This window comes from Odontesthes bonariensis, chromosome 2 (assembly GCF_027942865.1).
Source record: "Odontesthes bonariensis isolate fOdoBon6 chromosome 2, fOdoBon6.hap1, whole genome shotgun sequence".
Taxonomy (NCBI): domain Eukaryota; kingdom Metazoa; phylum Chordata; class Actinopteri; order Atheriniformes; family Atherinopsidae; genus Odontesthes; species Odontesthes bonariensis.
Genome location: NC_134507.1, coordinates 27,440,707 through 27,454,624, shown reverse-complemented (window position 1 = coordinate 27,454,624; position 13,918 = coordinate 27,440,707). Strand labels below are relative to the sequence as shown.

At 42.0% G+C, this 13,918-nt stretch overlaps 1 protein-coding gene across 2 annotated transcripts; it reads right to left on the bottom strand.

Moving 5' to 3' along the window:
* Positions 1 to 7,693: 7,693 nt before the first annotated feature.
* On the bottom strand, positions 7,694 to 13,682 carry LOC142397515 (carbonyl reductase [NADPH] 1-like). Of its 2 annotated transcripts, XM_075480947.1 has the most exons (8): positions 13,617 to 13,670; positions 12,883 to 12,927; positions 12,680 to 12,794; positions 11,055 to 11,224; positions 9,529 to 9,636; positions 8,824 to 9,032; positions 8,656 to 8,709; positions 7,694 to 8,540 (listed from the first exon to the last, which is right to left on the bottom strand). In XM_075480947.1, exons 3-8 carry the CDS (start codon positions 12,790 to 12,792, stop codon positions 8,367 to 8,369), a joined length of 828 nt encoding a protein of 275 aa, XP_075337062.1. In that variant the 5' UTR covers positions 12,793 to 12,794; positions 12,883 to 12,927; positions 13,617 to 13,670; the 3' UTR covers positions 7,694 to 8,366. The 2 variants fall into 2 exon arrangements, with proteins under 2 accessions (XP_075337062.1, XP_075337054.1); XM_075480939.1 differs by lacking the exon at positions 12,883 to 12,927 and having other exon boundaries at positions 13,617 to 13,682.
* Positions 13,683 to 13,918: the final 236 nt, after the last annotated feature.

Sequence of the window (13,918 nt, the reverse complement as noted above, 5' to 3'; positions counted from 1 at the left end):
TCACATTCATGATTTTTGACAAATTCATGTTATTGTCATGACCAGGATGAAAACCACATTGCTTCCACTGATTCTTAGGTTAGACGGTTTGCCGGACTCTTCTCTTTGGGATTCCAGCCGAAGACTTTCCCGAGAAGGTTGAAAAGTGATCGCTCCCGTAGCTGAAACTCACCTTCTAATTACTATTTACTAAATAACTAGGGACCATCACCCAGGTCTGCCAGTCCAGAGGAACTGTCCGAAATCCGATTAGGTCACACAACAGGACAATGATCCCAAACACAGCAGCGTAACCTGTTTAGGTTTACATCCTGAGATTAGACGTGGTGTATATGGATACATACATTTAATGAAAGTACGCTCTTTCAGTTCTAAAGTCTTACATATCAGGACTTTAAAGATCGTCTGGTCCTCATCAGGTCTTAAATTTCTCTCTAAAAAGAACATGGCAGCACAGCTCAGGTTTGCAAAGCTGCATCTGAACAAACCACCAGACTTCTGGAACAATGTCCTTTGGACAGACCAGACCAAAGTGGAGATGTTTGCTCATAATGCACAGCAGCACGTTTGGAGGAAACCAAACACAGCATATCAGCACAAACACCTCACACCAGCTGTCGCGGCCTTCTATGTTTCCAAACTACATTTTATAAGAAAGGCCGTGGGTGGCAGCAGGTGGTTTGATTCTTGCACACACTTCTGACTTGATTGTTTAAAAAATATATGTAGTTTATTTCCAACAAAAAAATATGAACAAAAACAATAACTAAAATCTCTTAAAATTTAGATGAAAAACTAAAGTTAACTTAATCTGATTTTACAATCTCAAACAGTGGTCAAAAAAATCATTTTACCAAAACCTTTCGTCTTCACGTCAAACAAAAAGCTCTTCCAACACGCCCCCCGGTGTGTTCTTAATCTCTCTAATTAATGGGAGGGTCTAAAAGTTACCAAAATAATATAAACAATTACAGATTTTGATTCCAAACTAACTAAAGTATATTCTAACTGCCCAAAGAAAACTAAATTGATAGAACTTATGATTTACAAACATAAATGGCCACAACACCAACTGTCAAGCACGGTGGTGGAGGGCTGATGGTCTGGGCTGGTTCTGCAGCCACAGAACCTGGGCACCTTGCAGCCACTGAGTCCACCATGAACTCCTCTGGATACCAAAGTGTTCTAGAGTCAGATGTGAGGCTGAAACTGGCTCATCAACAGGACAAAGATCCCAAACACAGCAGCAGATCTACAGCAGAATGTGTGAAGAAGAGAAGAATCAAGGTGTTGCAATGGTCCAGTCAGAGTCCAGACCTCAGCCTGACTGAGATGCTGTGGTGGGACCTTCAGAGAGCCGTGCAGAAACCAATGCTGCAAACCTCAATGAGCTGAAGCAGCGCTGGAGAAAAGAAGCCAAGATTCCTCCAGAACCATGAGAGAGACTGATAACGTCCCACAGGAAACCATTACATCAACTTACTGTTGCTACAAGCTATTAATTTATGGGGTTCACTTAGTTTATTTTTGGTATGTCTTTGATATGACATTTAAGAGCTGGTCAGAACCAGATTATCATCATTATTCTTATACCCTGTTACAAAAAAAAAACCTTATAATGGAATCATTTCCACATGTGTGTTTATATGTTGCCACTATTTGTTGTTTCTTTAAGCCTTTTCCCCTCTAATTTGCATAAAAACAATGAAATCATCATCACAGTTTGGTTTTAAACAAGGAAAGCAGATGCGTTAAACAGTTTTACTGAATATCAAGCGGTGCTTTGGTTCAGATGAATTAATCAGCGAGGAGAAAAGAGCAGCTCTTGTCAAACCTCATCACGTGTTGCACGTGAACGGCCTTGATATTGATGGCTGTGTTTATTCAATCCCAAGCTGCGCTTCAGCCTTGAGGGAATTCCCAACCACGGGATCGATAAAGTAATTATAATGCTCATTTGGTGCTTACAAACACTGACAGTCGCAGCCATTATGATCATCAAAGTGAGCTGGTGATGGGGTTTCCTTTGGCAGACGGCATGGATTAGAGAATTATCTCTCCCCTCTGTCTCTGGCCATCTCTCCATCGCTCCTGCTCAATGGATTAGTTTTTATCTACGAGATAATCAGAGCTTTACTCTTGTCTGACAGGACTACATCTCCCACATTCACATAAAGTATACATCAGCTCCACACAGACTCACAGACTCCTGCAGTAGGACTGTTATCAGCCCACTCTGAAACCATCTGAATGAGATTTTCTTCTCTGATCTTTGTATATTTGACGTTAACAGTCGCCACAAGTGTTTAGATTTCACTCCTACAGTGCAGAAATATATCAAAGTCTAACTGTGCTGAGCCAGTCCAGGAGTTGATTTCTATTTTTGGGGGTAATACAACAGTTATTTCAGTGGAGTGAATTATATTTAAACTAGGGCTGGGCAACGATTAAAATTTTTTATCTAATTGATCACATGATTTCCCTGATTAATCACGATTAATCGCATTTGTACGCAAAATCCAAAAATGAATTCAAAAGTAGTGTATAGCTTTTAGCATTTAGTTTCATTTTAGATTTGCTGCCATATGAATGAAAGTGCCATAACATTTGTTGTGCAAACACACTTTTAACATCAGCATCTTTCTGTAGTTTTTATGTAGAAGCCTCGCTCCACTGTCTGTTTCCTTGAATGACTTGCTGCCATCAGTTGTGTGTTTTGCCTTTTAAGTGATATTTTAGACTGGAACTACTACGGTGAGAAGACAATTCAACTTGGCAGTGTTAAATTTATTTTGAAATACATGCTTTTATGTTGAAAGAAGTAAAACAGGAAGTAGCGCCGGTTAGCTCCGTGAGCTTCCGTGAAAGACCGAGGAGCACCTGTAACGGTGATGTCCAAGGCCGTTTCTCTATATGCGTACTTGTGTACTTCTGAAATGTCATCACCGAAGGACCAGTGCTGTGTTCGAAACCGCCTACTTCTCCTACTACTCCCACTATTCCTACTAACTTTAACTTTTTTTAAGTTCCCGGATGCATACTAGATTCGCCGAAATGTTGGGTATGCATCATGAGGTTACTACTCATACTCAAACTACCCAAGATGCAACGTAACTTGAAGTCGCCGATTGTCATTTCCTGTCAAAACGGCAGTTTCAAGCTAGCTACAACGAGGGTAGGTTCACTTCCTGTTTTCAAAACAAAAGCACCAATTGTATCGTAATGGCTTTCCCTATGATAAAAGGTTAAGCTTAAGCGAAATCAGCTTCAGGCCGGCTGATTTCGGCTCGGGCAGGAGCGAAATGCATTGTGGGTAAACACTCTCCATACTGTCTGATCGATGAGTATGCAGTATGGAAGTATGTAGTATGTAGTAGGCGGTTTCGAACATAGCCCAAGTACTGTTCCAATTCAAAGTATGCATCCAGACAAGTACGCTCCACATTCCCGGATGTGTGCTTGCTCCGCCCATTTAATCGAGTTTGCTTCTGTGGTGACTTGTGTAGACTTCAGACAGCTTGCTATCCCAAAAAGCAGTGCGGCACGAGCGATGATGACGCTTCTGTTCCAAAATGAGTGTACTTGTGTGCTCAGAAGTCCCTACTTGTAAGCACGCGAGTACAGACTTGCGTACTTGGGTATTGAGAAATGGCCCAACTTTAAAATGAAAACGGTAAAAGTTCAGTACCCTTCTCCATGTTTGGTGGTTCCGCCTACAAAAAACCAATCAGATGCCTCTGCTTTCTGCCTACGCCCAGAGCTATAGAGTAATACACCACTCACTTTTTACACCACTCTGCCTACGCCCCCCTCTGCCGGCTCCCTGCTCCATGTGCGCACGCGGTTCTGCCGGCTTTGGATGAAGCACTGACGGAATGGGGAGGGGGGGGTGGAGCTTAGAGGAGGGGACACTTTCGAATCTTGCTAGCTCTCTTGCTAGCTCTCTAGGATTACCTACCATAGCTTTAATGCACGATAAAATCTTTATCGGCGTTGAATAATTAACACGTTAACGCGATAATAGCGAGTTAACTCGCCCAGCCCTAATTTAAACATGATAATTATGACCCATTGAAGTATAGATTACCTATGATTAAACAAGATTCAACATGCACCAGAAGACTGTTCCAGAGTCTGGGGGCAGCAGCCAGAAAAAGCTTGGTTTCTGCTGGTTTTAATCAGTGAATGAAGGACTTAAAACAGTAAGTGGGATGACATCCTGAATGACCCGGCTGGCAGAAAGAGGAGTTAACTTTCCAGTAACGTACTGTGGAACTAAGCCACTTTAAAAACTAATAAAACTTTAAATGAAGTCCTGTATCTCACTGGCATCTGGAATTTTAACTCATTGTAGCCTGGAGTTAGTGCCACATACAGAGAATTAATCAGAATCAGAATGCCTTTTATTGTCACTATACAAGTACAAAAGGGGTGGTGGTAGGTGCACAGAGATATTACCATATATATGGATGAATATGCATTCCAGTGTGGGTTATTGCACATAACAGGATATTGCACGGTACTAGAGTATTGCACAGGGTGAAGGAAAGGAAAGGCCTGGGGGGGGGTCACTATGTAGAGTCAGAGTCAGTGCCTGTTTGAGTTCAAAGTGTTTATGGCATTTGGGAAAAAACTGTTTTTGAGTCTGTTGGTCCTTGCTTTGGTGCACCTGTAGCGCCTACCCGAGGGCAACAGGTCAAACAGTTCAAAGCCAGGGTGGGAGCTGTCCTTAACAATGTTTTTTTTTTTTTCCTCTGCTGAGGCAACGGGAAGTGTAGAAGTCCATCAGGGAGGGGAGAGGGCAGCCAATGATTTTCTGAGCTGCCTTGACTACCCTCTGAAGCCTCTCCCTATCTGCCATGGTGCAGCTGCCGTACCATACTGTAATGGAGTATGTTAGCAGGCTCTGGATGGATGAGTGGTAGAAGGTCAGCAGCAGGTTTGAGTCCAGATTGTGCTTCCTAAGGACTCTCAGGAAGTGAAGCCGCTGCTGAGCCTTCTTGATGACCGCTTTTGTGTTTTCTGCCCAGGAGAGGTCGGCGGAGATGAGGACGCCGAGGAACCGAAAAGAGTGGACCCTCTCCACTCGCTCACCGTTGATGTAGAGGGGGGCAGGGTCGGTGCTGTGCTTCCTGAAGTCAACAATGATCTCCATAGTTGTCTTGGTGTTCAGAGTCAGGTCGTTCTCTGAACACCAGTCTGTCAACTTTAGGACCTCCTCTCTATAGGCTGCCTCGTCTCCCTCTGAGATGAGTCCGACCACTGTGGTGTCGTCAGCGAACTTGACGATGAGGTTGTTCTTGTGGGCCAGGCTACAGTCGTGGGTGTAGAGACAGTATAGGAGGGGGCTCAGCACACAGCTTAGGGTCCAAGTGGAGGAGAGGTGGGGACCAAGTCTCACTGTCTGGGGCCGGTTGGTCAGGAAGTCCTTTATCCAGGCACATGTGAGAGGTTGGTTAGTTTAGTGGTTAGGGTGGTTAGTTTAGTGATGAGATTGTCCGGGATTATTGTATTGAAAGCTGAGCTGTAGTCCACCAAGAGCATCCGAATGTAGCTCTGCCGCTGCTCCAGGTGTCTCAGCGCAGAGTGGAGAGCTAAAGCGATGTCGTCTTCTGTGGATCTGTTCGTGCGGTATGCAAACTGGTAAGGGTCGAAGTCTGGGGGGAGATAAACCTTGATATGCTGACGAACCAGTCTCTCAAAGCACTTCATGACTACCGGTGTGAGGGCCACAGGAGGATAGTCATTTAAGCTGGTGATGGTAGACTTTTTCGGCACTGGGATGATTGTGGCTGATTTTAGGCAGGGCGGGATGACTGCCTGGTCCAGGGAGAGGTTAAAGATCCTGGTGAAGGTGGGGGCGAGCTGGTGGGCGCACGCTCTGAGCACCTTTCCAGGTACACCATCTGGGCCGGCAGCTTTCCTGGGGTTCACAGCCAGGAGCACCCGTCTGACATCGTGCTCCTGTACAGTGAGTGGAGAGGAGCAGGGCCCTTGTGGGGGTGGGGGTCTGTAATAACATAACTGTTCCCAGGGCCTTGTGAGATGCAAACTGTTTGTAATGTGGGTATATCTACACTTTCTTAGCTACACCTGGTTGGTAAGCTCTTAGTTTCCTTGCCTAATCTGAGTAAGAGTGTAAAAACAGCCTCTCATGCTGCTTTATTTGTGCATTTAGATTCTATAATGAACCAGAAATGAACTATTCACAGTAGGTCTCCATCACTCCATCCTATGAACTCCTTTGGATTTTTTTGGCGTAAACTGATGAAGCACGTTTAAAAAGACAGGTCAGACTCCATAGTAGAGCAGCGCCTTCTTTACACCATGCAGGATGGGCTCAGTCTGGACTTTGGCTGCAGCTACACCAGCCTCTCTAAACACATGACCCTCCTAACATTTATCACGTGCATATACTGTGCATGCCATCATGGCTCCCCCATGGATGTGCTTTTTAGGTGCATGCCAATATCAGAAGTTACACTGCAAGTCATGTGACTTGACCTTTGCAACTCGGTTCATCTGTGTTGTGGCAACAGAGCGACCCGGACGGGTCACATTTTGAGCTTATGTTGTTGGATATATAACTGCAGTCACACTTTGGATGTTCAAAGCTCTTTATCTGTCCCCGTTTCAAAGTGTATGTATCAATTATAATCTAAAGTTTAATGTTTGCTTCATAAATGTGACGTCAGGCTGCACAGTGGTGGGGTGCTCAGCACTGTGAGCGCTACGGCTCGGTCCCACAGTCCCAAAACTTTCATGATAAGATGCCGAATGGGCTGTAAGTGTGATTATGCTGGTTGTTTATCTCTGTGGTCCTAATACTAATACAACATAATACTGTCCTTAATTTTCCAGATTCATGCTTTTGCATTTTTTTCCATCATTCTAAATCAACATTTTGAAAATCTTATCTCAGCTTTTAAATGTTCAATTTATGGATTTTAAATATAATAATTTGGCCAAAAGGTAGCCTAAATACTGATTGTTTTTTCCGCTTTCATGTCTGGGAAACACAGTTATGTGTCATAATATAAGAAAACATTAAGTTAGCATACAAAACAAATCTAATCAACAGTTTATAAAATGTTTTTTAGCCCTTCAACACATTGTGTCATTCATAGAAACATTGTTTTTAATAGAAAAAAACCTTTATAGGAATCATTTACACTTATATTCATGTCTTTTAGCCAGTTTAACCATGAGTCAAAGTGCCTACATGGTCCTTTCCTTATCATATTTTGTGTCACAGTTTCCTTATCATATTTTTTGTAACAGTATTTAAATCCTGTCAGTTTAAGGACAAAGTCAATGTAACCCAACCAGGACGCAGCAGATAAATACTCTCCTCTGCCTCTTATCTGCAGATTCCAGTTGACAGGCTGCATGTCAGCAGATGCAGAAGTTACGTCAATATATCTGTGCATCCCTCGTTCTTTTAATGAAAACTATTTTCTGCTGTAAAACACATTTCATCATCTCTGATTGTGGAATAATATATTTCATCAAGTTAAAGGAAAGTTTCAATCTTTTTTCTATGTAAAAGGTATTGAAAAATAGTTTTTTCAAGGTTAATCTAAACCAAAGCAACAGGAGATGGTCTGAGGGACACGTGTTTCCCTAACAGGAAAGCCATCATCACAGTGGAGCAAACAAGATGGAGGACGTGATGCAGGAAGTACGCTGTGGGGGCTGTTAACAGTTTATTTAAGGGCTGCTGTGCATGTGTGAAAATAGTGTTGAATCAAAATCTTACAAAGATACAAGCATGAGTATAACTGCACATACGACGCAAAACGCATACGGTTTCAGTTTAATACACACTAGGGTTACCACCTGTCCAGGATTTTCATGGTCTGTCCAGGAAAATAAAAATAAAAATCCTGGACACTGAATGTGCCGGATTTTTGTACATGATGCGCAAAATGTGTATTTCAGTTTAATTGAAGCTTGCCTACGTCCATAATACACAGCCTTATTGGCTCTACAAAAATGACGTAGCATAACATGGGTGGTGGTGGTGGTTGGGGCACGCACCGTGGAGGTTCATTAGAAATGGTAAGGTGGAGACGGAGAGTGTGTGTGCCCCCAGGTGTCCACAACTAAAAAACTGTTGAAAATATAACAAAATAATAAAGGTCTGCTTTTAAATAAAGCAATTAACTAAACAAATAACTAGAAATTGTCATTCTTACTAATTTTAGCTACACAATTGTCGCTTAGAATGACGGTTTTTGTCTTGGGTTAGATGTGCGAAAGGCGCCGTTGCTTACAAACATAAAGGTCGATTCGATGGTCAAAATGTCCAGGATTTTTGTCAGACACAGGTGGCAACCCTAATACACACTCAGCTGAGTGACTTTTCACCACGGCTGAACTTTCTTATCAGAGAGAAACTTTCCGTGAGGCTCGGTGGCTCCTGGAGGCAGCAGCGCCAGGTAAACCGGAGTGATGGCGCCCTCCTCTGGTGACTTCACCCCTCCACTGCCACCCATGTCTGTCTGCACCCAACCTGGACAGCAGGCGTTCAGCAGAATCTGAGAAAACAGGTTTAAAAAAAAAAAGCTCATTTATATCAGCAATAAGACTTTAATGGAAAAAACACGAAGCTGTGCAAAGTATGAGAAAAATGTTTAAAGACTGGGAGATTACCCCGTCGTTCGGTCTCGCCTTCGACAGACGACGAGCCAGAATCACGGACAGTGTCTGAGGAAAAGAGTTAAACATTTTTCTTTCAGTCCTGGTTGATCTTAATTGGACTTTTCTTCCAGTTTTAAATATTGTAAAACCTTTACATGTGAGAAAACTGATCAATCATACCGTCAGTCCAATTTTAGACATTCCGTACGCCATATCAGGCCAGCCGCCTTTCTTGTGTTCGCCTCTCTTGGCCTCGTCAACAAACTGCTGCATCAGTGCGACCAGCTCGTCCTCTGTGATGTCATCGCTGCGGAAACGCTGCTGGAGCTCTGGGCTGCACTTCGCCAAAGATTGGTTGCCAACAAAACTCGACACGTTCACCACACGACCTAAAAACACACAAAGAAGAAGTTTGAGGCTTCCATCCATTGGCGGATCCACCAAACATGGAGAAGGGTACGGAACTTTTACTCGGCCATTTTCATTTTAAAGTTCTTCCAGACGGCGGAGTCGACAGAACCAAAGTCATCTGTAAACACTGCCAAGTTGAATTGTCTTCTCACCGTAGTAGTTCCAGTCTAAAATATCACTTAAAGGCAAAACACACAACTGATAGCAGCAAGTCATTCAAGGAAACAGACAGTGGAGCGAGGCTTCTACATAAAAACTACAGAAAGATGCTGATGTTAAAAGTGTGTTTGCACAACAAATGTTATGGCACTTTCATTCATATGGCAGCACATTTAAAATAACATCCATCCAAAAAAAACGTCACATAAGAACCTAAGCAGGCTAGTTGTGGGGTGTATTTCTATCAGGAATTTCTGATCATAGCATTTTAGAAAAGCAGATTCAGTTCGCTCTGGACCAGTTCTGAGTCGGTACCTCCAGCTTTGATGTGCGGCATGAAGTGCGTCAGCACGTCTCTGGTGGCAGTGAAGTTCGTCTTGAGGGTTACCTCCGCCTGGACGGCGAATGGAGTCGTGTCCGCCTCTGAAGAGAGACAGAGTTCACATGTTGTGACTGTTTCCTCCTTTCTCAACCCATCCATCATAGAAAATTCAGCACTTAGCTATCAGAAGCTACTTAATTAAACTTTTTGTTTGCTCAAAAGTTCCTCGTATCTCAGAAGAAGACGGAGGCTTTGACAAAACAACTGTATCCGATGCTCCGGGATAGGAATTGATTGGTTTTCCAACCCTCAAAACGTGCGTGAAGAAACTCTTTAAATGCAGGAAACAAAGCTTAATGCTGCTTAAACCTCTTAGGAACCACCACAGAGCCCACTCATCGTGTCCCCTCCAACGTTAAAACAAACCTTACACTTACGTAAGGCACTTATAAAAGGCACGTAGAAGAAAAGTACAGGTCAGAGGGCGATAAAGACAACTTAAGTGGAGAAATCAATAGGTGTGGATGCTGTTTTAAAATTTTTTTTTTTTAAACATATATTTCTTGGTTTTTCATGTTAATATAACAACATCCAACACATATGGCAGTAAAGAAAATAATTAAATTAAATGACTAGAAAAAGATACAATAAACCGCAGTAATTAGTCAGCAAATTACCGTGCAATAAATATGAAATAATGAAAATAATAAAAATAAATAAGTAAATAAACACATATATAAATAATATTAATAATATTATTAATAATAATAATAATAATAATAATAATAAATAAAAAAATATTCAAAATGTAGGTTACAGCTTGCACTCGCACTAACAAATTAAATAATTTTCATTATCTCATTCTCCCTCCCTCAATAGTTCCAGAAATATCCTCCAAATATCATAAAATTCAGAAGCCCTCTTTCTAACAATATAGGTCAGTTTCTCAAGAGCCAAATTCGATGTTAAGTTATTTAACCAGTAGGTAAAAGAGGGGTGGATGCCGTTTTGAGAAATGGAAGATTATACTTATTATGGGACCCGTAACAGTGTTTGAACGGGCTGAATCAAAGAGGAGAGGCAACAGTCATGATGGGAGCAGGCAGAAGATGAGAATAAACCTCGGACTGACTGATAGAGATGCAACATGTCGTCTCCATTTTGACCACTAGATGTCAGTAATCATCAAACATTGTTGATTCAATCATTTCGTTTATCTGAAGCTTTAGTGACAAATTACTGAAATTTGGTGTGAGAATGGGACTTTTGATTAGAATAATTGTACATTTGGGCCAAAATAAAGTCTTATATAACTGAAAATGAGTGTAGTTATTGGTTAAGGTGTAATTACACGACACTGATATACTAAAATTGTAACATATGTGTTGGTAACTACAGATTATACTAGAATAAGAATACTAGTCCTGATATGATGGCAGACTGATTCGATATATCTAAAACAGAGAACACACAACTATGTATGACTCACATTCTAGTGTATTTTAAACTTTGAACCCACCTTTATAAGCAATCCCAGCGTTATTGACGAGGACGTCCACTCCTCCGTATTTCTCTTTGAAGAACGCAGCGGCGGCGGCGATGCTGTTCACGTCGTTGATGTCCAGCTGCTGAAACAGCGGCTTCAGACCCTCCGAGGTCAGAGACTCCACCGCTTCCTGACCTCGACCGCTGCAACATGACCACAAAAGGTTTCATTTACTTCACTCTCACAAGAGGCGGATCTGAATACATGATTTCAGTCATTATTGCTCCGCTGAATCTTCTGTTAATGAGCAAAACCAACAAAGGAAGAATCCATCTAAAAAGGACTAGACTTCAAAAAAATTTTGTTTTTAGAAATTGATTATTTTTTTTTTTTTTTACACTGTTGGTTTTTCAAATTCAAAGTCTGATTTTGATGCTGTAAAAATTCAATATTAGAAATTCGTATTCAAACCGATGGCACAGAAAAACTTCCATACCTATCCTAGATGCCAGAGGGTGAGAGGCGGGGTACACACTGGACGGGTTGCCAGTTCATAACAGGGCCACACAGAGACAATCAGCAAATTGGTTCAGATATGTTGGCACGTAAAAAAAATCCTGAACTGACCTTTGAAAACAGGGGCAAAAATATTTTGATGCCTCCCAAGTGTAATGACCCATGGTTCAGACCAGGGATACCCACATCCGGTCCTCGAGGGCCGCTGATGTTTCCCTGCTTCCACACACCTGATTCAGATCAATGCATCATCAGCAGGCTGCTACAGAACTTAATCTTTTGAAGAGATCCATTTCATCTGGATCAGGTGTGTTGAAGCAGGGAAACATCAGCGGCCCTCAAGGACCAGATGTGGGTATCCCTGGTCTCTCCTTTCAGGATTGGCTAGACTTTTGCTACCTTTGTATAGGTCCTCTGTCTGCTGCACCAATCAGAAAGCCGGTTAATCACATTTAAAGCCTTGGTTTCCTGTGTAAGCACTGGTTCTGTTAATATTATCTCAGATGCATTACCACTTTTGACCAGTGGGCCATTCTCCTTTGCATCCCACATTACTCACAGTGACTCAGCGTTTTAGAGAGCTTTGTTCCACTCCACCTTTGTTAAAGGTATTTGGTCACGCTGCCTCGTTTAACTAATTCATCAAACCACACAATTTCGAGACCAATGGAAGAGAACATCTGACTTTTTGTGCACTATACTTGTCAAGGTTATTGTTTAAAGGTCCTTAAAGGGATAGTTCGCCTCTTTTGACAAAACGAGGCTGGAACTCGTCTCACAGGACGCAGCAGGGGGTAAGAAAATGTTCATAAATGATATTGCCAATATGGGATGTCATACAGCTTCATGTCAAAAGAGGCGAACTATCCCTTTAAGTATCTTTAAACAATAACTTTGACAAGTAAAGTGCACAAAAAGTCAGATGTTCTCTTCCATTGGTCTCGAAAGGGTGTGGTTTGATTATTTAGTTAAACGAGGCAGTAGCGGTGTGATTGTACGGGGTTATGAGGATTTTGATGACAAAATGTTTCTGCTTTTGTTTTTATAAGAAGACAAACTGTTCACAGAGAAATGGAGCATTGCATTTCAGCTGTCACATGAAACTTCAACCTGGTTCAGGTGTTCCCAGGCGAGCTACCTACACATCTCTGGAGGTGAGGTAAACGGCCCCCTGGAACTGCTTGCAGAGCGCTCGCACGATGGCCAGACCGATGCCCTTGTTACCGCCCGTTACCACAGCAACCCGCGTCGACATGTCTAGCGACACAGAGAGCCATGGATGTTAAACACAAACCAAACAGCAGTACAATAAACATCCTGAAAACTTGAGAATATCAACCTTTACCCAAACAAACTCTGAGTCAGATCCACATGCAGGAGGACTGATTTGCTGAGTCATGATGACAGTTTCATAGAAATAAAATGGGAAAAATGATCAAAATACATGCACGACAAAATAATAAGAGAACTGGACACAGAAACTCTTAACATTTCGTACGTTTAGTGATGAGTCAAGCTCAGTGAGAGGACCAACAGGATCTCCACAGTTTAAGTCGAAATAAAGTGTTCGAAGCAAAAAGTTTCAGGGTCAAATCATCAGAACCGGGCTGGTTGTTATGAGCTACAGCCGCCGTGCAAATACAGCGATTTATATACGGGTTAACTTCAGCTAATAAGGTGCGAACTAAGTCCCAATCCAAGACGAGAGCTAATATCAACCGTAAAAAACATCTGTATCATTAAATATTGAGCTTTTTCAGAGAGGACTTGTCTGTAAATGTTTTAATCGTAACCCCAACATGAGCTTTTTAAACAGAGAAAGTATCTTAATCTCTGCTGGTTACAAGTTTGAACACTCTTCATGAGATATTTCATTAAGTTTTATTTTGTAGATATCACAAACATTAACACAAAAACATGAAGCCAAGAGACTTTTACTGCTTATATTTGAGCTCCACAGATAAATGAACCAATAACACTGAAGGAGCTATTTCTCTAAATCTTTCGTAAATGAAATTTCCTTTTGGTTCAACAAGCCACAAACTGACAGAGAAAAGTGGTGAAGTGGAGTTTTCTTACTGTTTGCTTGGTGTTGTAGTCCTGAGTGAAGCTGCGGTGTGAAAGGCTGCCTGTACAAGGGGCGCTGTAAACGAGTCGCAGCTTCCGATTCGCGCATTAAAGGGGCTGGGCATAAAGGGCCATTTCACTGCTTTTTTCGCACGCTGATCACATAAGTTTAGTCCCCGTTTGTAAACTACAATAGTTAAGACTGCTCAAACCTGGACATAACTATTCTAAAGAGGCTGTAGATTCATTAATACCCTATTTGGGATTTGCAAAACCTTTTTCTGATTTGTGAAAAAGCAATAAAGTGCAATTTC